Here is a 20946-nt window from a genome sequence, read left to right on the forward strand (position 1 = left end):
AAGATAAGAAGTGAAAATTTGGTTTATGTGTTTATTGTTAGAATGTATTTGTGGACATCACTCAGTTCTGACCCTGGCACAAAGAAGACAATCGCTTCCCAAAAGCTTCGAGTGTTTTTGGCCACTTCAGCCAGGGGACATCATACTTATTTTATTCTTGCCGTTACTAGGCTATTCTCCTCAGGTTAGGAAGAGTCCATTATTGGATGATGATGTCTTTATCTAACCTTTCCGGTTCGAACAGTCTGTCGTATACTGAATGCAGTCGCCTGGAGGCAGCAAAAATAAGATAAATAGTCCCTCATCGGATGAACCCTATGCAGTTATTAAGGCTACACACGTCATTCCACCGTTATTTCCTTTCATTTATTCATTACACAGTAGGTCTGCTTTACAGTATTTCGGCACTGTGTTGGGCTGACGTATAATCAGGAATCAAAGTTCGCCGGCTGTTGCACATCTGCGTGCTTTCACTTTCCTATTCTGTCTAGTATTCTTAAACTGAGAGGGACTTGGCAAGTTTCTCTGCCCATATATAATTCTCTTTCATATGATGCATGAGGGATGAAAATGACGAACCTTCCTAAGTCTTAAGTAAATGCAGTGTAAAAGGTGGCGAACATTTGTCCCATACTGTACATGAAGAGATCCATTCCATTAAAATTGTCATTCATAAGAATGTAACTTTCATCCGTTGTCCGAAATTCACCTCAAATGCACCTATAACCTGTAACTTTAACATGGCCATTTCCATCTCCCATGACAGTATCGGTACAGTTTCATCATGCAGTTCCAGAGGAGAACTCCACACAAACATCCAATTTTATATATATATATATATATATATATATATATATATATATATATATATATATTGTTATCCCAGCTATTGAATATAAATGGACCCCCTTCCTCCTCCCTTTCATTTGAAGAAGAGGACTGTGGAACCCAATTTCTCCTAGTGGGTTTGGCGGGGGAGGGGGGAGAGTGATTACTTCTTAATTGATACCCTTCTCTTACTCTTCTAAAACCTAGTTCATATAAGGGGCCCGATACCCATAACAAGAGCCGCATAGTATGGGCCACTTGGTGTACTTTCCGTATTCTTTTCGTTTGTCCTGATTCACTGAAGAGCGAGAGAGAGAGAAAAAAAAAAATGTTTGAACCAAACTATACATTTCTCAACACAGAGTGAGCACAAAAAATGAGGCAACAAAAAATACCAAGCCTGGCTACAGTGTTTCATAGGTTTCGGCCTTCATAGCTGTTGCCTACTAGTCTACTACGCTAGTCTTTAAGGAGATTGAGGTAGTCCCTTAGTGTTTGAGGCACAGGCAGGGAGGCCAGGACGTGAGGCAAGAGGTCTTGGGCTCTTAGGAGATCCCGGGTTGCTACTCTGGCCAGGTGGGTAAGGGAGGGCGGGTCCAGGCAGCAGCGGCGGGGCAGCAGGGTGGGGGGATCGCTGCTCAGGAGTTGGTCACGTAGCATTTTGGCGGGCACTCGTGGCACGGCCCTCAGCAGGTATCTGAAGCCAGGAGAATATAATTTCAATGACCTGACAAGTGTCACCTTTAAGCCTGATATATAACGGCTGCAATTTGGGTGTCTTGAGGAGTACTTTCTGCACATGTCTTTATTATGACGGTCCACTGGCAACGTAATATTGTTCTTTTCTCCAAGTACAGTAGAAATATGCATAACCTTGCCATATCGGAACTCGTATCATTCTCTGCAGGAAGGAGTCTGTCTCAGTATGGGTGCACAGAAATCCTCTTGAAATTATAAACTTGCTTATAATGACTCTCGACGTGGCTAATGAAGTGTAAATATTTATGATACGTACTGGTTTTGTAGGAAAAAAAAAAAAAAGATCACTTATCAAGTTCTCGGTGATGCTCAAGGCAGCTTTCTGCTGCCCTTCTTTCTAACCATATATCTGTCTATCCAGATAGATAGATAGATAGATAGATAGATACAGATATATATGTGTGTATTATATATGTATGGTGATACGTGGTGCTGGAGAGGGACGCCTTCCTGTTGTAGCACGAATATAACTGCCGAATTCAACAAATGTCCTATACCTCCTTATCACTTGAAAAAAGAATGATAAACTGCAGGAGATGGGTAACTCTAGCCCGCAGTTCACGGGGTGCACGTCCTGATGAACCTGAGGATACAACAAAAACAACAGCATGGTGTTACCTCAAACAGGTTGCCGTGTTGGAGTGGCCGGCTCTGGCCAGGAGGTCAGCGGGGGCACCGCGTGGTCTGTCCTGCTGTTTGTCTTGGAGTTGGTCCTGCGGTGGTTCCTGTTGTAAGTCCCTGGGGGGGATTTGATGGGAGTCCTGCGGCAGGTCAAGGGAGAAGGGAGGACATAGCTGACCCTCCAGGCGTCGCACCAGGTACGTGATGGCAAGATAGATGCCATTTCTGTACAGAGATGAGCACAACTTATTATATCTGTTGTCATTGCTCTTACCTTTGATTTGCTATTGATATGTACATCATAATATGGAGATTTTTCTGTTGTGGAGAAATATTATTTCACCTTATGTTCTTTAGCATATTTCCCAAGTATAGTGGAGTGCAGACTGCCGTGGGTTAAATTTACTGATGCGTAGTCATGTAAAGAAATACGCAGAAACAGAAATGTCAGGACACTTGGTTGTCATTGCTCTCAGAATGATTTGCAATAAAAAATTTTAACAAGAAAGAAATGTCCCTAATATTATCTGTAAACCATTACAATATTAAGTTGTAGCAACAGCAAGGACAGTGGCAGGTAACACGGCAGGTGTTGGCCGGAAGCATAGTACACTCACATTGTCAGTCACATTGCCCAGATCCTCCACTTGGACACAACTTCCCAGACCCCACAGAAGAATATCATACATTACGACAAAGACTTAAATTAACACTCGCTGGCTTATCCCACGCTACTGGGGCGGTCCACGGGGTGATCACCCCAGCCGGTGATAGGTACGCTGTAATTTTATTTATTGATTTTGTTCTTTTCATTTCCCTTTAGAATATAATGAGATATAATAACTTGAACACAATTGTAAGGCATATTGGTATCAATCAGTTTATCAGCTGAAACTCAAGAGTAGCGACTGATTGACAAAACTAGTCGCTCTTCGACAAGTGTGAAACTAACCCATTAGTTAGTGAAGGACTGTCTTATCGTTGCCAGTTACTGACTGAACTCCACCCCCACCCCCAGACTGCCACTACAGTACTTCTGAATTACTCTCTTCTTCTCTCTTGTTATACTCAGCTTTCAGTAATCGTTTTGTAGCATAGCGCTCACCCACTGCTTGTCAGTCGGGCAGTTAGCCAGTTACACACCACAAACCCCTTGAATCCGGTTACGTCTTTTCCATCCATCCATCCATCATCCAATCCTACATAGCCCCATGAGGAGCGTAGGAGCCCGGGACTAGGCAGTTGGTCCCGACATTTAAGATTACGTCTGTTTTTTATTATTGTTGTTACTATCAGACTCCTTAACTCTGTCTCGGAAAGACTATCGGATCGAAAGAGTTAATGATAATGAAGGCCTCATCTAACTCCTGCGTTTGAGAAATCTCTGTTAATGTAAATAAAATCAAGAGGTAGCAGTAATGAATTAATATGACCGCGGGACTGAAAAGAGTAAATGGCTAACGCTGTCCATCAGGAAGTCCGTTCATATCAACACTTTCCTCTCAGCTGTTTACAAGTTTTTATGGTGATTACAGGCTCCTATGATGAGCTCCCGCATCGCATTCAGAATATTCGATCCATTTACATAAACTTGTAAGCTGCATCCAATTGTCTATTACTCTGTAATAATAAGGTACACACACACACACACACACACACACACACACACACACACACACACACACACACACACACACACACACACACACACACACACACACACACGTGTCAGGGTTAGTAGGCATCTAAGTGAATAGTTCACAATCAGTGTGGGTGTGCGACAGGGTTGTGTGATGTCCCCATGGTTGTTCAATGTATATATGGATGGGGTGATGAGAGAAGTGAAAACACGATTAATAGAGAAAGGGATGGCATTGGTAATAAATGGTGATGGATGGAATGTCTCAAATTTGTTGTATGCTGATGATGCAGTATTGCTTGCAAGTACCGAACAAGAACTTGGTAGGCTAGTGCAGAGTTTTGCTGATGTCTGTAAGCGTCTTTCCTTGAGAGTAAATGTAGAGAAAAGTAAAGTGATGGTTATTGAGAGAGAAGGTGACTCCCAGTGCAATGTAACAGTAAATGGAGAGAGACTGGAATTGGTGAGAGAGTTCAAGTACAAGGGTATAGTGATAGAAAAGAGAGGAAAATGTGCAAAGGAGGTTGAAAGTAGAGTGACACAAGGAAGAAAAGTAGCTGGTGCAATGAAGGCCATGATATGAAACAGAGGCTTGAGTGTTGCAGCTGCACAAGGCTTACGTGAAGGAATGTTAATGCCAACTTTAACATATGGATGTGAGACTATGGTGTGGCATGAAAATGAAAAGTCAAGAGTAAGAGCAGTGGAGATGGGACTGCTGAGGAATGTATGTGGAGTACAGAGGGTGGATAGGATACGAAATAATGTGATTCGTGAAAGATGCGGAGGAAGTCGGTGGACACCAGAATTGAAGAGAGTGTACTGAGATAGTATGGTCATGTGGAGAGAATGGATAACAATAGAGTGGTGAAGAAGGTATATCTGAGCGAATTCGAAGGAGGGAGGAGGCGAGGTAGGCCAAGGCAAAGGTGGAGAGATATGGTGGATGAATGTGTGAGGAAGAGAGTTTTGGAAGTCGGTGACGCTAGGGAACTGACAGGAGATCGAGCTGGCTGGATGAATTTTGTGAGGAGATGTGCATGATCAGGGATTTTTGGCACCCGTTTTTAACGTGGCAGCGTATGGATTGACTCTGTCGGATACGATATGTGAAGCTACAGAACGTGGTGAATGTTTTCGGCGTATCCGATAGAGCCAGGATTCCGGGGGCTTGAATGATGAATGAATGGAAGCGTTGCCCATTGGATTGGGCAATTTTGGGCTGTCTGGACATTGCTACTCCTTACCCTGCCCTTGGGTGGGAAAGGAGGTCCGGACGATGATGATGATGATGATGATAAAATAATGTTGATGCAAGATGGTGCACCTCCTTACTGTGGTAGGAATGTGCCAGAATTTTTCGGTAACACTTTCGACACATGGGTTTGAAAAGGGGTACTGTTGAGTGGCGTCCAAGGTCACCTGACCTAACGCCATGTGACTTCGCAGTTTGGGGGATGATTTGAGAGAAAGTTTACAAAACAAAGCCTATAAGTCTTCAGAAATCGAAAGAGAATAACAGCAGAATTTGACAACTTGAAAAATGATCATGAATTGAGAAGAAGAATTTGCCATGTGTGTCTAAGAGGTGCCAATTCTGTGTAGGGGAAGAAGGAGGTCATTTTGAACATTTGATTTAACTTGATTTTTAATTAACTTGATGTACACTTCATTTAGTGGAAATATAATTGGTGTACACTTTATTTAGTTGAATTATAACTGTTATTAATATTTTGGTAAAGTAACTTTTGGCCCACCCTGTATATATATATATATATATATATATATATATATATATATATATATATATATATATATATATATATATATATATATGAGGAGCGTAGGAGCCCGGGGCTTGTCAAGTTGGTCCTGACATTTAAGATAAGAGTAACCAGGCTTACTCATCCCTGAGTGGCATTACGTGAGCAATAAACCCCAACCACCCGCTGGATATAAACCTTCACCGGCTCTGTCCGACTGATGCGCCGTAATTACCCACTAAACCACCAGGCGCCAAAATTTGGTTATATGGTTGCCACCCAGCGTAGTAAATGGTTTCCTGGTGTACAGGAAACCATTTATATATATATATATATATATATATATATATATATATATATATATATATATATATATATATATATAAATATATATATATATATATATATATATATATATATATATATATATATATATATATATATATATATATATATATATATATATATATATATATATTTGAGAGAGAGAGAGAGAGAGAGAGAGAGAGAGAGAGAGAGAGAGAAATTAAATATTTTCTGATCATTAAGGATAAATTGAATTGCAAAGAAATTATTATTGCACACTTTGCACAGAGTGCATTTAGTCTTGTCCAGTTAATTGATATGTTAAGTGATACAAAAAAAAAGAAACGTTTCTTGTTTTCATGAATGCAGTCATTAGTCACGCTGTCATAGTTATATGCTGTCTTTTGTTTCATAAGAACACGGTACTAGACTTTGTCCCACTGGTGAATGCAACTTGTTTTTGGTTAGTTTCACATTACTGAAGCCGCCCTCACTGAAAGCAACTGTGATTGGAGACATTTGGAATATTCTTAGAGTTATAATGTTTTAGGACAGATGTCACCAAGGAAATATGTATTTACTGTGTTCAAAAGAGCCAGTGCATGTATCTAGAAATTGAAATGTTCTTCATATGTACTCAGTTCCATCTGTATCATTTGAATAAGGTAAATGAAAACGAAATTAGGAAAGAAAAACGAAGATGCAGGCAGGAGATAATATTAAGGAAAAAATAAGAAAAGAAAATGGAAGGAGGAAAGGAACAGCGTGAACAATGGGAACGTGACAAAAGAAGGAGGAAAAATAATGAAGAAGAAGAAGGCAGAAGCAAAGAGGAGTATGTGAGTAAGATCGAGAAAAAGAGAGGAAGGAGTAAACTGATGATGAATGCAAAAAAGAGGGCAAGTTGGTAACGGTCAGCACTTGGAGACGTGGCAGTGGTGGTGGTAGTGCGAGGGAGGGGATGGAGAAAAAGAAGAGCTTCAAAGAGAGAGAGAAAAAATGCACATAGAGAATAAAGAAGCATGCAGAACTGAAGACTAACATTAGGATTAGGAAATGGAAGGAAAATGGTACAAAGAAGAAGAAGGAGGTGCAAGGAGCAAGAGGCGAGGAAGAGGGCGGAGAACAAGAAGAGAGAAATAGAAAGAATAAAGACTGAGTGCAAAAACAAGAGAGTGAGACTTTGAAAAGGAAGTGCAAGGAGAATGAAGTGAGGATGAGGCTACAAGAGAGGGAAAGAATATGGAAGCTGCAGGAAAAAGAAAACGATGTAGTATGAGATCAGAGGGATAACTGATGTGCAGCACGTGGAGCAGAAGCAGCGGCAGTGATGTGAAGAAAGGGGAGACAGGAGAGTAACATGAACTGGAGGACTGAGTGACTTGAGAGCAACTGGTTGTTCGAGTAGTGGTGGTGTGGTACGTAGGAAAGGATTGGAAGAACAGTATGGGAGCAGTGAGATGGAGGAGTGGTGGTGTCAGGAAGAGAAAGCAGAGAAAGAACAGGGAGAGGACGAGGTAATATAAACAGAGGGTGTTGGAATAGTGATGGTGTGAGGCCTAGGATGGTGGGAAGAGGACAGTGAGGACGGTGTGATGTCACGAGAGCAGGGAGACATTGGAGAAATGGTGGAGATGACGTGAGGAATAGAAAGGTGAGAAGGCAGTACAAGAGGATGGGGTCATGCACTGTGGCTTAGCATGCCTCCCGACCCCAGTACGTAATGTAGAGTAATATCCCTCCCCCTTCCCTACTCAAACCCTTCCCAGTCCTACACAGTTATATTTAGTATTATTCATGTGGTATTGTTTTTTTATAGTTTCCTGTGCCCACATAATTGTATGGTTTTAATACCTAAGTTAGTGTAAGTCTGAAGCATAGAGCCTCAGCCATATGCAGTACAGTGCGACAGTTATCACAGTGATTTCCAGATTGTATTTGTGGCCAGAAAAGAATATCGTGTATGACTTGATTGTGAGATCTGTGAGATCTGGGAACATCAAGAAACTTCGAGGTTTGCAAATATTGTGTTTATTGACATATATTTCTGAAGAAAAATGAGAGACCTTGAAGATCCCTTTGCTCCATGAACCTGAAGAATGTATCTATCCCTCTCCTCATCCTTCCTCCTTTTCTCGGAAAACTGGTGTTGTGGGAGCAGAGGGTGAAATACCTGCACCACTTGAATAGGAAAGAGAGGAAGAAGAGGAAACAGACGAGGTGCTTTGAGAGCAGGAAAAAAAGAAAAAGAAAAAGAAATGAACGAGGTATTTTGAGACTCTAGTACGGTAATACGAAAAAAAAACAAAAAGAAAAAGAAGCGAGGGAAATGTTTTGAGAGTAGAGGACTGACGTACGTGCAGCACTTAGAGTAGTGGTAGTGGTGAAGGTTTGATCCCCCTGCTCCGTACTGCAGCAGGGTCAGCAGCAGCCCCGGACAGTCTGCCAGCGCCGCCACCACCACAGGGGAGGACCCACACCACCACAGCGGCGCACTGACTACCTCGCTCACCCTGCAACGACAGTACCATCACACACGGGGTCGTATACCAGGTGGCTTTGGAGGGTTCGTAACCCCTCTTCCCTGCCGACTTATTGTGCACATTACGCCTAAAAATCCCCTTGTATGCTACTGATGCTATGTATGTCAATATTAAGGGTGGATGACCAGCCTGGTTTCCATGTTGGCATTACATCACTTTAAAAATCAAGTCACCCATTGGAAACTGAACCTGCGCAGGGCCATCACACCGACTGGGGCGAATTAATTGACCAGCAGATCACTCAGTGCAGTGTCCGTCTTTAACCAGGCATAAAATTGCTGAACTGTTAAAAGAGATTATTACTAAAATTCGGTTCTAATTACGAAAAATTATAGAAAGGATGTAAAGCCGTATTATTGTTCATTGCCTTTGAGCTACTGATAGAAATAAGAAACACAATTACGAAAACTTCAACCACGTAGACTGACGGCCTGTAGTCAGCAGACATTGACGTCCTGGCATTGTGGAGTTAATGGAGACTGTTCTAACTCCGTCACAGCAAAGTTTTTCCTTTAGGCTGAGTCAGATCGTGTGATAATAGCAAGACGGGAACACACGCACGCACGCACGCGCACACACACACACACACACACACACACACACACACACACACACACACACACACACACACACACACACACACACACACACACACACACACACACACACACACACACACACACACACTGCCACCACACCACCTTCGGCTGAAAAGTCGTATGGTGATGGCAATAGAGAATGAAATAAGAAAAATACGTAACGGAACTAAAGCAGTTAAACATATAATTTCAAAACCTTTCATGTGTTGAAGAGACTCGCACAACTGTGGTAAGAATAAAATAGATAAGTAGGCTACGCTTGTCGGTCGTTTACCTGCATCGTCCCGGCATAACCATCAGATTAAGAATTAAAATTGGTTACTTCATTCTTTCGTGATTCTGTTGACAATGAATTAGTACAGTACAGGATTCAGGCCACCTCAGGTTCATTTATTCTCATCACACCCATTCCGCGTCCCAGTACAGGTTCAGTTACGTCTCTTCAAACACTGCTACAACGATTCAGGCAAGTTAAGTTGAATTCATCCATGTTATTTCGGGCCCATCTAGGTCAAATCGGGTTCACTTAGGCCCATTCAGGCCAGTTCAAGGTAATTCAGGTCCATTTCATTTTGTTCCTGTTAGATCAGTTCACTTCCTTCCCTTCCAGTCCCACACAGTCAGGTCAGTTTAGGTTTAGTTCAGGGCCGTTTAGAACTGTTCAGCAAATTTTGAAATATTCACACTACATTAAGTCGATTCAGGTTCTTCACATCCATTCAAGCCCATTCAGGCCATTTCTTGTCACTGAGGTTCCTTCGGGTCCAGTTGGGTTCATCGATTACCTTACATTTTTGTTCACGCCCGCCATGTCAGTTTTGGGAACAGTCAGGTCAGTTCAGATCAGTTTAATATCATACAAGTAAAATAGGTCAGCTAAGAGTCCTTCATGTTCAGTTAGGTCCAGATAGGAATGTTCGGGTCATAAAAGTTCAGTTGAGTCCATCACATCTATTCAGGGTCACACACGTCCGTTAAGGCCCATTCAGTTCAGTTGGGTTCAGTCAGGTTCAGTCAGGCAAGTTCAGGTCCATTAAGAATATTTCTGGTCCATTTATATCTGTTTACGTCAACATAGGTTCTTTCTTCTCATTCTGGCCGCTTTTGGCCATGTTCAGACCAGGAATGGGGATGAGGCCTGACCTCGGCCCCATGGCCTTGGCCTTGAGGTCACATTTTCAAGACCTCTGCCTTGACCTCCAAAACTTGCATTGACCTTGACCTCAGTCTCGACGCCAGGTAAAAAGTGCAAAGGCCTCGTAAAGTATCCGAGGCCAAATTCACCTGATGGTTCTAGGGGCACATCACACACACACACACACACACACACACACACACACACACACACACACACACACACACACACACACACACACACACACACACACACACACACACACACACACACACACACACACACACACACACACACACACACACACACACACACACGTAAAGGAGGGAGAGGAGAGACGTGGTTCAGGAAAGGGATAAAAGTGCCATTAGGTGGGGCTCAAATCAAATGGTGATCACACTGACCTACGACTGTCATAAATGTTTTTGTGCATTACTAGTACCTAGCATGCAAACACAGTAATTCTGTATACGGTTACGCATTGTTTCTACGTTCTTAGTAAGTGTTATGAAGACAAAGAATGTGTAGAAAAATAGCGAAGAGGAAATATGTGTGTGTGGGAATGGGCACAGGAGTGGGGGTGGGGCATGGAATGGAAGGGAATGGCAGCGGGATGGGGGGGGGGGGATGAAAGCATGGAGACGGAGACGGCGCGACAAGAATGAAACGCTGGTAAGGTTGTAAGGGTTTGGCAGGTAATGATGATAAGGAGCAACGATGACGCGTTAGAAATAATGACGTGTGGAAAACCAAGTGCGATGATGCATATCATTTACTAAAGCTTCCTGGTATGCACTTATATTTCCTAATATTCTGATACAGCAGACACACACACATATATATATATATATATATATATATATATATATATATATATATCATCATCATCATCAGCCGTTTCAGTATCCACTGTAGGACCGGCCTATCCCGACCGAAGTCGGGACGATACAGCCAATGCATCTCAACCAAGTGGCTTAGGCTGTCCGGTAGAGATTGTATGTAGGGTGAGATGTGCTTGTAAGTGTAATTGTAGTGTTGGAGTGGCTTTGGATGTGTGTGTAGTCTGTGAACCAAGTGTAATTGGCCCGCACAAGCCGACTGAGTACAAGCCTACTATATAGTAAGCGACACTGGTTCAACTACAGCACCCCTTGTGTCCGCCAATGCAGTACGTGGCCAGGTGAACACTCCCAAAGTTTATTACCTAGGCAGGGCTCGAACCCTGGTTCACCCGTGTACGAAAGGCATACTCTACCACTGTACCACAGAGGCTCCATATATATATATATATATATATATATATATATATATATATATATATATATATATACTGTATATACAGTATATATATATATATATATATATATATATATATATATATATATATATATATACTGTATATATATATATATATATATATATATATATATATATATATATATATATATATATATATATATATATATATATATATATATATATATATATATATATATATATATATATATATATATATATATATATATATATATATATATATATATGTATATATAAACTATATACAATATATATATATATATATATATATATATATATATATATGTCTGTGTGTGTGTGTGTGTGTGTGTGGAGAGCGAGAGAGTAGGCGTCATATGGCCTCGCATGATAGGCCTCCGCCTCAGCCTCTCGTCCTCGGTCTCGACCTCGTGATTTTCTGTAAGTCTCTGCTTCGCCTGGTTTTGACCAAGGTTTAGAGAACTCTTCGCGGTCCTTAGACCTTGGGGTTGGCGGACACTTGGTGGGACGGCAGGATGGTAGTGGAATCTCCAAGCACAACAGTGAGAACTAGAAAACACGCAGAGAGCGCATACAACCGCCAATGTCATTGCCATTAAAAAGGATCCGGATCCGGATCCGCCCCCAAATTTAATAAGTTCTTTCTTGGTCCATTGTCAACCTTTCCACAAAATTTTACTGAAATTTATGGAAAACTTTTGGAGATATTGTGCGAGAAACTCCGGATCCGGATCCGCCCCCCAAATTAATCATGTCTTCCTTGGTCCATGATCCACCCTTCCACAAAATTTTCATCAGAATCCGTTCATAACTTTTTGAGTAATCCTGCTGACAGACAGATAGACAGACAAACAAACCATCGCCGGCAAAAACATAACCTCCTTGACGGAGGTAATAAGAACTACAGCAAGAAATTAAGCATGTGTTGCTGTGGTGTACTTGTTGTCTCAAGACGCAGGTAAAATATATATTCGTACCTAGAGGATTAAGGAGCTTTTTTAACATTTACACTGCCCTCCCCCTTCTCTCCCACTTCGTTTCCTGTTTCAAAGCTTAACAAACAGGAATGAATAGTACATTACTTGTATTAAATGTTTGTTATAATTTAGTCTACATCTTTCATCAGGTTGATTTACTGTATTTTAAGATCCCAAAAGCGTACCATAAAAAATGCTTCAGTAAACTTTGTAATCATAACATCGTGTGTCATTGCTCAGATAACACACTGACCTGTGTGCCGTCTTACTATGTTGGCAGGTGAAACCATTGCATAATTAGGTTATCTAATTATGACACCCAACTTCCTATCCGTTACCAGCTGCGTCACATTCAGGCACTCCCAGGTTTTCCTTGTATATTTGCTTGTTTGCGTGGCTGATATCTTACGCTTTTGTGATACGGGGTGATTTTTCAAACCAGTAGTGACTGTTTTACTATTATCTAATCTCACAAACATGACAGTGACTTGGTGTCAACTTTTATCAGTGAATGGAGAGAGACAAAAATAGTGACGAACGTTAAAATCTCTCACTCGCTTCAGTATGACGACGTATTGTTTGTTTTACTGTTGCTACACCCAGACGATTTTATACATTTTATATGAGACTTTTAGCAAAAGGGTTTGATGGAACGTTCCTCCTGATCTGAGTAAAAATTGTCTGGTTGTAGCAAGAACAGACTCACCTGTACTGTTTGTACTTCAACTTTGCCAAGATTTTCGTTCTTTTGAGACTTATTTGACATAGCTAATTGCAGCATAAGACAGTACTATGGCTCTGCATCTCTTCTGTAGTACTTCATGACTAGCATCATATACTCGTGTTAATCTCTTTTTACACCTCAGTTTTGAAGATGGAGAGATGATAGTTTTAGGCCAGGTTAAAGGGACATACTACATCATCGTGGAGAAAAGGCTAAAATTGAAGTTTATGAGAGAAGGTACGGAAAAAAAAATATATCTTCCACATTAGAAGTGAGATAGCCGGAAAATTTTTGATAACACTGTTACGTAAGATTTAAGGAACAGAAATATATTTAGTTAGAGACTGACAAGATAGCTAAAGTCCAAGTATAGAACATTCACACAATTCACGTTTGAAAACATGATAATAAGTGCGGTTGTAGCGCCAGTACACGAGACATCCACCACTGGTTTGGAAACGAGAGTCAGTTACGTAGGACACAGAAAAGAGGTTACTGCCATTAGCCACTGACAACTGGGTTTGGGAGAGGTAACTAACGTGAAGCTTAGAGGAGGAGGAGTGGTGATGTTACACAGAGAATAAGTTCGGGGAAAGACAGGAAATGCCGAAATTACTAGAAGATGAATCAGAGAATGGTCTAGAGTGTGTCACAAGGTCTTCTTTGGGAAAGCAGCCTCCTGTGGGGCACTTTTAGTCCCCTCCTTTGAGAACACTGAAGGTCTCTTGTATCCAGCCAAAATGATAATTATTTTGAACAGTTTGTGTTATATGTGTAGTACAGTGGATGCGTTTTGATATAGATGATTAAAGGACAGTGTATAAGAGAGCTTGGTTGTTTTCTCTCAGTAATAATGAAAGGCACCTGAGTAGTCCAAGACAGAGAAAAATAGAACAGGACTGAGAAAGCCAGGACAGAGTGAAGTAGGGGCTACTGAAAAAAAAAAAAAAAAAAGATCCAGAGGTAAACAGTACAAAGGACAGCGGTATTACCTACGAGAAGCATGTGTAGAACAACGGATATCGCGGCACGGCAAGATTATAAAGAGCATATCGAAAGGGCAGGTAAGAGATCAAGACACATACAGAGAGAGAGATTAGCGTCAACCCACCTGCACTGGGGTAGGAGTCTGATGTAGTCCAGGATGAATCGAAGGTCTCGTATCTTCTCACTTTCCTCCTCGGTTTCGTAGTGCCACCCACACCCTCGTCCTGGTGCCGCGCTCCCCAGAAGCACCACCACCTGCATCACAGTACATCCTGCACCACATCACACCACACTACACCACCACACCATCACCTGCATAATACTGCATCAAACTACTGCATTCTCCACAGTACATCTTGCATCAGCTGCACCATTTGCATGCTACCAAACCACACCATACCATAATGTTACTGCATCATACTGCACAAAACCACACCACACCACCACCAGCACCATAATGCTTCCCGCATCGTACCACACCAGTGCAACAAGACACCACACCATCACCTGGATCATTCTTCTTGCATCATACCACGCCACACCACAGAACTTCCTGCACCACACCATACCACACCACAACGTGCATGATAATTCGAGCATTCACTTTCCACATCAGTATTTAATATTAGCCAGTAGAATATGAACATGCAGTGAATACAACTGTTCAATAACTGATAAAATTAAATGAAGCAATGCTGCTCGAGAAATGATGGAATTCAGATAAATACAATATGCCAGTTCACATCCCATTAAAACTCATGATACACGTACAGCTTGTTTGACCATCAGCTAAAAGGCGTTGTAGGTGGAATGCAACTTTCATCCTTGCTGAATACATGACATGTACGAGCGTCTCGTCATCTGATCGTAAATATTTCGATTCTGATTTTTTCATGATAAGGACAGCCATAAACTGTTGCAGACACATAGGTTCAGCTGATGCTACTAATCCTGCGTACCAGCTAGAGGTTGTCTTCTCTGAATTAATTAGTTTCGCAGTTGCCAAAATATATTCTTAAAATGAACTCGGTATATGGGAGAACCTCGATAATCAACCTGAAAGTTTTCCTTGTATTTTTCACTTTGCAGTTATAATGCGTGTTTCTTTCAAACTCTCTTGGTTTATCTCACAGGCTAAAAATTGCGAAATTTCTATGATAATCCGTTTCTCTCAAGACATTTCTTATTTACCCCATGGAAACTTCCTGCAAAGTGTATATTTGATCAAAGGCACATCAGCCTCAGTGTACACATTTTTATTATTGTTATACAGTATAATATGCTCTGTTCGCTTTAATTTGACCTAAAGCTGTCATCTCCCTATCTTGAATGCTAAGTTGTAACAAGAGATTAATACAAGAGTATTGTGCTAGCCATAATAACTGCTATGGAAAGGATGTTGAGCCGTAGCATTGTCTCTTTCTGCCACAGAGCTACATGAAATGAGCTGCAGAGACAAAATCTAGGCCAAAGTGAGGGGGATATAGAAAAAATAATGTAAACAAAGCTTGTTATGTTCAGCTGATTAAAGGTTGGCGAAATTATGTGTGTGATATGACAATACAGTGTGTGTCGTGTTAGGAAGGGATTGAGGCAAGCAGTGGGTTGGTGAAGAACTACTGAAGGTAGAAATGGGTGTAACATCACTCACCATGAGCCTGTCAAATGATCCCTCACAGTTGAGCACCTCCTCCAGCGCCTTCACTATCAGCTTCTGGTGTCTGGGTTGGCTGGGGGTGTCGGGTGAAATGGGCGGAGGGGCGCGAGTGCAAGCGAGTTTGAGCGCCACGTAGAGCAGCAGGTGAGCGTTGTGGAGCACAGTGATGGCGCCCTGATGCATCAGTGAAAGAACACAGGTCAGTAATGGTTATGACTACGAATAATAACCATGATATGTGGCGGTTGCTGACAAGATGAGGGGATAACAGATGGAAAAATATAATTTTTTGCTTTGTAATGACTGAAGAGGGGGCTATGGAGCTGACTTGCGAGGAAATATTACACTTTTCACACTAACTTGACCTATAATTACCATCTCTCCATCTTAAATGGTGAGTTGTAACGCTAGAATATTACTTTAGTCACGAGTAAATGTTGTGGAAAAGATGTTGACCTGTAGTAGTGTTCCTTTCCACCATTGAGCTACGTGAAATAAGCTGCAAGAGAACGAAAATTTGGGCCAGGTTAAGGTGAAAGAACTTTCGTTGTAGTATAACCGTCTTATATTTGCATTAGAACAGTTTTCCAGAATGAGCATATGCGACGACACGAGGACTGCACGAGCGTTAGAACTCACATGACTGATGTAGTGAGAGACATGGGTTTTGGAACGGCAAGAGCGTGTGCAGTGCATATTGATTTATAGTTGTAGGGTTATGTGTGAGAAGCGTAAGTTGGAAGGGATAAGAAGTAGTTAAATTACTGAAAAATGTGGAGTAAGAAAATATGTTTACATAGGCAGAAGAGTGTGCTTAGATATAATAATCAAATATGAAGAATGGATATGGGTGCGATGGTCACATTGTCAGTGAATACGAAAGTCAGGAATTGAAGCTGAGGGAACAAAATTCTTTATCTGATGGATAAGTAAGTACTGGAATGTAATTTTACAGGACTGCACCACTTTCAGCTCAGTTGATGGCCAAGTGTGGTCAGACTGGAGTGTCGATTTTACTAGGATTTTCATTCCTACCTTATAACCAGGGCTCATCGAATATCATGAAACCACGATTAAATATTCAAAATACCTGTATGTGAGTGCCCCAGTTTCGACAGATAAAAAGAAACCATTTATAGTAACCAAGGAGTCCCACCCTTACCTCATAACAAAGATTTATCGAATTTCATAAATCAAGATTAAGTTGTGAGAGTGGCCTAGCTTCGTCAAATAAAAACAAGCCAACTATAGTAACCAGAAAGGCTCATTCCTAGTTCATATCTAAGGTTCATCGAATATCCTGAACTCCGACTATGTAGTCAAGTTGTGTGAGTGGCCCGGTTCCGTTAGGTATAATCAGGCCGACTATAGAATATAACACAACGGGTACAACATAGGTAGGTCACCTTGTCACAGGGTCGCCGCGAGTGTGCCAAGGTTAGGGCGGTAAGGGCCGCGGCCAGTGCTAACAGAGGGCGGGGTTGTACCTCCACCAGCGAGGCCACAGACGACACCAGCTCACCGGTGTTTTCCTGCACCTGGGGGACCAAAGGGTGCAGGGGTTAGTACGTACAGGGTCCAGTGACTACCTCCAGCTCACAGTTGGAAGAACCAGAGTTAGATTCTTGGACCGATCAGACACTTTGACATTATTTCCCTGTATCCCTGTTCATTTGATAATACACGTCGGGACCTAGGTGTAACATCAACTATTATGGATCGTATTCTAAGGGGAGGTTGAGACTTAGGAAAAACTGATTGCCTTAATGATAGTCGTGCAGTCGATAGACGTTAATCCTAAGCCTTCTTGGCGTATTTGTTCCGTCCCACCAAGCCAGCGCGGGGAACTGTGGGTGCAGAGACTGGCTCAGTTACTCACAGGACTTTCTGCCTTAGTTATTTGTATAAGGTATCGTGTTGATAAATGCAGTAGAATTCGCTTTTTGTGGGAGTTACCTGTTTATTCAGTATGGTGATGGTTTTCAGTTTTTGCACTGGCTAACTCCAGGTAATTTTGTTAAATGATGGAAAGATCTCCCAGACTAAAAGAATGAGAGGATCAGATTAAGCGTAGTATCAGTGGTTGCCACTGAGGGCTATGTTGAGGGAGAGTCGCACTGATGCAGGACTGAGAGCAATATGGAAAGCAGATATCACTAAAGGTAACAGAGGGGGTCGTGCTGGGACTGGATTCACAAGCAAGCGTACCATTGTTTTCCTGTTGTAACCTGAAACGTGTTTCCCAGAAGGAGATGGAAAAGAAAGTGCATATTCTTCCCTTGTCTCTGTCTCTTCCACCAAATATGATTCTTAGTTTCGACAGGACATTAATTATACATACAGCTGCGGACAAAAATACTGATTCACTTCATAACGTTGAACAGCAAGACACCGAGCAGTTACTTTTGAAATCCACCGAGGCGATCTCTAGGGCTCAACAAGCTTCCCAGAGTATCATGTTAGAGTTTCATTCGTATTTGACAAATATTGGAACTGTATTGTTTGCAACTGCACACCGGGAATTGCTGAGAACTATATGGATGGGTGACCGCCTAGGAACACCAGATGCTGTTGGCATCCCTACGTGTCAAGTGGGGTTGGTGGAGGATTAGTGCCCCTCCCTGTAAAACAATTAACTCTAAGCCCTTGGCCACCCCGTTTGGGATACATGGCGTCTGGCAATGAAAAAATGAAAAAATGATTCTGAAAAAGAACATCGCAAATATGGTCATACACATAAGAATACAGTGAAATATCCATGGAGAGACCCGGCACAACTTAGGATCCCATAGAAACCATGGAACTCAGTGGCATGATACTTTTTGAGGGATGTGCACTGAAGGATAAACTGAAAAAAGAATATGAGAGCGTCAGCGCGAAGAAAGATCTCCCCCCCCCCTTAAAAAAAAAAATGTCTTACCAGTAACCATCCCTCAGGCAGCTCCTCCACCACCTCCAGGATAGCCATCTTTAGACACTCCTCTAAGCAAGTATCGTCCACCCCTCCTCCCACATCCTCTTTCATTTGCTCCTCTCCTGTCTCATCGTCTTTCTTCTCTCCCTCATCTGCTTCTTGTTTTACTCCCTCATCTCTTATCTCTTCTCTATTCTTTCCCTCATCTGCTGTTGTTTTCGCTTGCTCGTCCTTTTCAGCTAGTTCTGTTTCATCTTTTTCTGTTTCTTTTATGCCACTTTCTTCTGTATTCTTCTCACTCTTCTTTGCTGTCTTCTCCGGTGTTGCTGCCTGACCCTGTCCCTCTGCCTGCTTTTCCTCACCTTCAGGTCCTTGTTTCGTCTCCTCTTCTTCCACTTCTTTCTCCTTTTCTTTCACTGTCTCCTCTTTCATTTTTGCACATTCCAATTTTTCTTTGATATCAACATTTTCATTTAAGTATCCTTTCTCATGTTTCACTTCCTTCTCTTCTGATTGTGCTTCCTCTTCCAGATTTTCCATCTCATCTTTTTCCCAAACTTCTCTTCTCAGATTCCCTTTCTCTTTTGCTGCTGATTCGTTTGTCTCTTCTTGACTCTTCATGATATCCTGTTTGTCTTCATGATCTTCTTCCTCATTCTCTTTCTCAGTGTTCTGGTTTTTCTCTTCCTCTCCTTCTTCTTCTACTTCTTCTTCCTCCCCATCTTCAGCTTCACCCATCACCTCCGCCTCCTCCACGAATCTCACACGTTTCTTCCCCATAACGACAGAGAAGAGGTCACGTCGATTGGTAAGTGCACAGCTGTCTTTTGCGCCCTCCCAGCTCACGTCACTATCACACGCACTGCCACTATCACTGTCACTCTCACTTTCACTCTCACTCTCGCTGTCACTCTCACTTTGACTCTCGCCGTCGACAATAGCCTCGTTTGCACCTGTGGGTGCCGTGGTATCGTAGATCATGAGAGCCACCCAAAACTTCTCAATGAGTGCCTGTTGGATGCTGCCTGACAATGCTGTCCCCTGTGGCAGTGATGGTCCACGCGGCACTGTTACTCCACGCGGCATTACTCTCGGCCCGCGTGGTGCGGCAGGACCACGAGCCAGTCTGCCTGGACCACGTGGGGTTGTTGGTCCACGCGGCACTGTGCTGGCACCACGCGCCATGGCTCCTCCACGTGCCACTGTCCCTCCACGTGGTGTCACTCTGGGACCGCATGGTACTGATGGTCCTCTTGTCACTGAAGTTGGACCTCGTGAAGTCATGGGACCACGTGATGCTGAGGGTCCACGTGGCACAGTGCTGGGGCCCCGTGTCATTGCACAAGCTCCATGGGGCACTGAGCTTGGTCCACGTGCCGCAGTTCCGCCACGTGGCACTATTCGAGGACCACGTGATAGTGATTGACCACGTGTGACTGGCTGACCACGTGTCGGCATTACTCCACGGATCACTTCAGTTCCAGAGGACACTGTTGGTCTGTGTATGAATACACTGCCTCGACGTGTAGCTCCTGTCCCACGAGAGGTTCCGGTTCCACATGATTCACTTGCAGTTGATGCTCGTAGTACTTGTGCACGTGACCCTGTAGGATTCCTACGTACCACTGTTGGATTACATGATGCTGTTGCATTATGCTGAGCTGCAGAATCACGTGGCAGTCCAGGCATGATCGTCGTTTGATACAGCGTAGTTCCGAGTAGTGGAGTACGGTGCCTCTGGGAGGCCAGGCTAGTGGAAATTTTCTGTGTATCTACTTAGTACTTTCATTAGACATTAATGTTAAAGTGTATAAATAATTTTACAATGCTAACTGCTTTGCTGATCATTCATCAGTATGATGTTGGTTCATTCGTGGTAGTTCCGTTGGTGAGATTGTAATACGTACTGTAACTGCGTCTGCATGGCAATGCTACGTTTTCACACAGGATGCCACCGCATGGGGAGAACGACACATTATATATTTCTTTAGAATGTGCGACAGTTATTTCTCCATACAAGCAAGAAATGCCTGCTTCTGATTAATCCGATGAACTGGGTCTTTTCAACTTCCTTGACTATATCATAAGCTGGCAGTACGGGGTGAATGACACAGTACACTTTCACCGCCTCCTCCCGAGAGTCGAATTGTGTTGCAGTTGAGGAGAAAATAAGCAGCACTTTTTTTACTCCACCGTGA

The 20946-nt window shown here is 42.5% G+C and overlaps 1 protein-coding gene across 1 annotated transcript; it reads right to left on the reverse strand.

Annotated features, from left to right (window-relative positions):
- Positions 1-1233: 1233 nt before the first annotated feature.
- On the reverse strand, positions 1234-20499 carry LOC145413702 (uncharacterized). The gene is made up of 7 exons (XM_080283358.1): positions 18755-20499; positions 17241-17372; positions 15829-16008; positions 14302-14432; positions 8274-8429; positions 2206-2433; positions 1234-1525 (listed from the first exon to the last, which is right to left on the reverse strand). Exons 1-7 carry the CDS (start codon positions 20435-20437, stop codon positions 1288-1290), a joined length of 2748 nt encoding a protein of 915 aa, XP_080139484.1. The 5' UTR covers positions 20438-20499; the 3' UTR covers positions 1234-1287.
- Positions 20500-20946: the final 447 nt, after the last annotated feature.

This window comes from Coenobita brevimanus, chromosome 97 (genome assembly GCF_032717465.1).
Source record: "Coenobita brevimanus isolate Jiangsu-jjx chromosome 97, ASM3271746v2, whole genome shotgun sequence".
Classification (NCBI taxonomy): domain Eukaryota; kingdom Metazoa; phylum Arthropoda; class Malacostraca; order Decapoda; family Coenobitidae; genus Coenobita; species Coenobita brevimanus.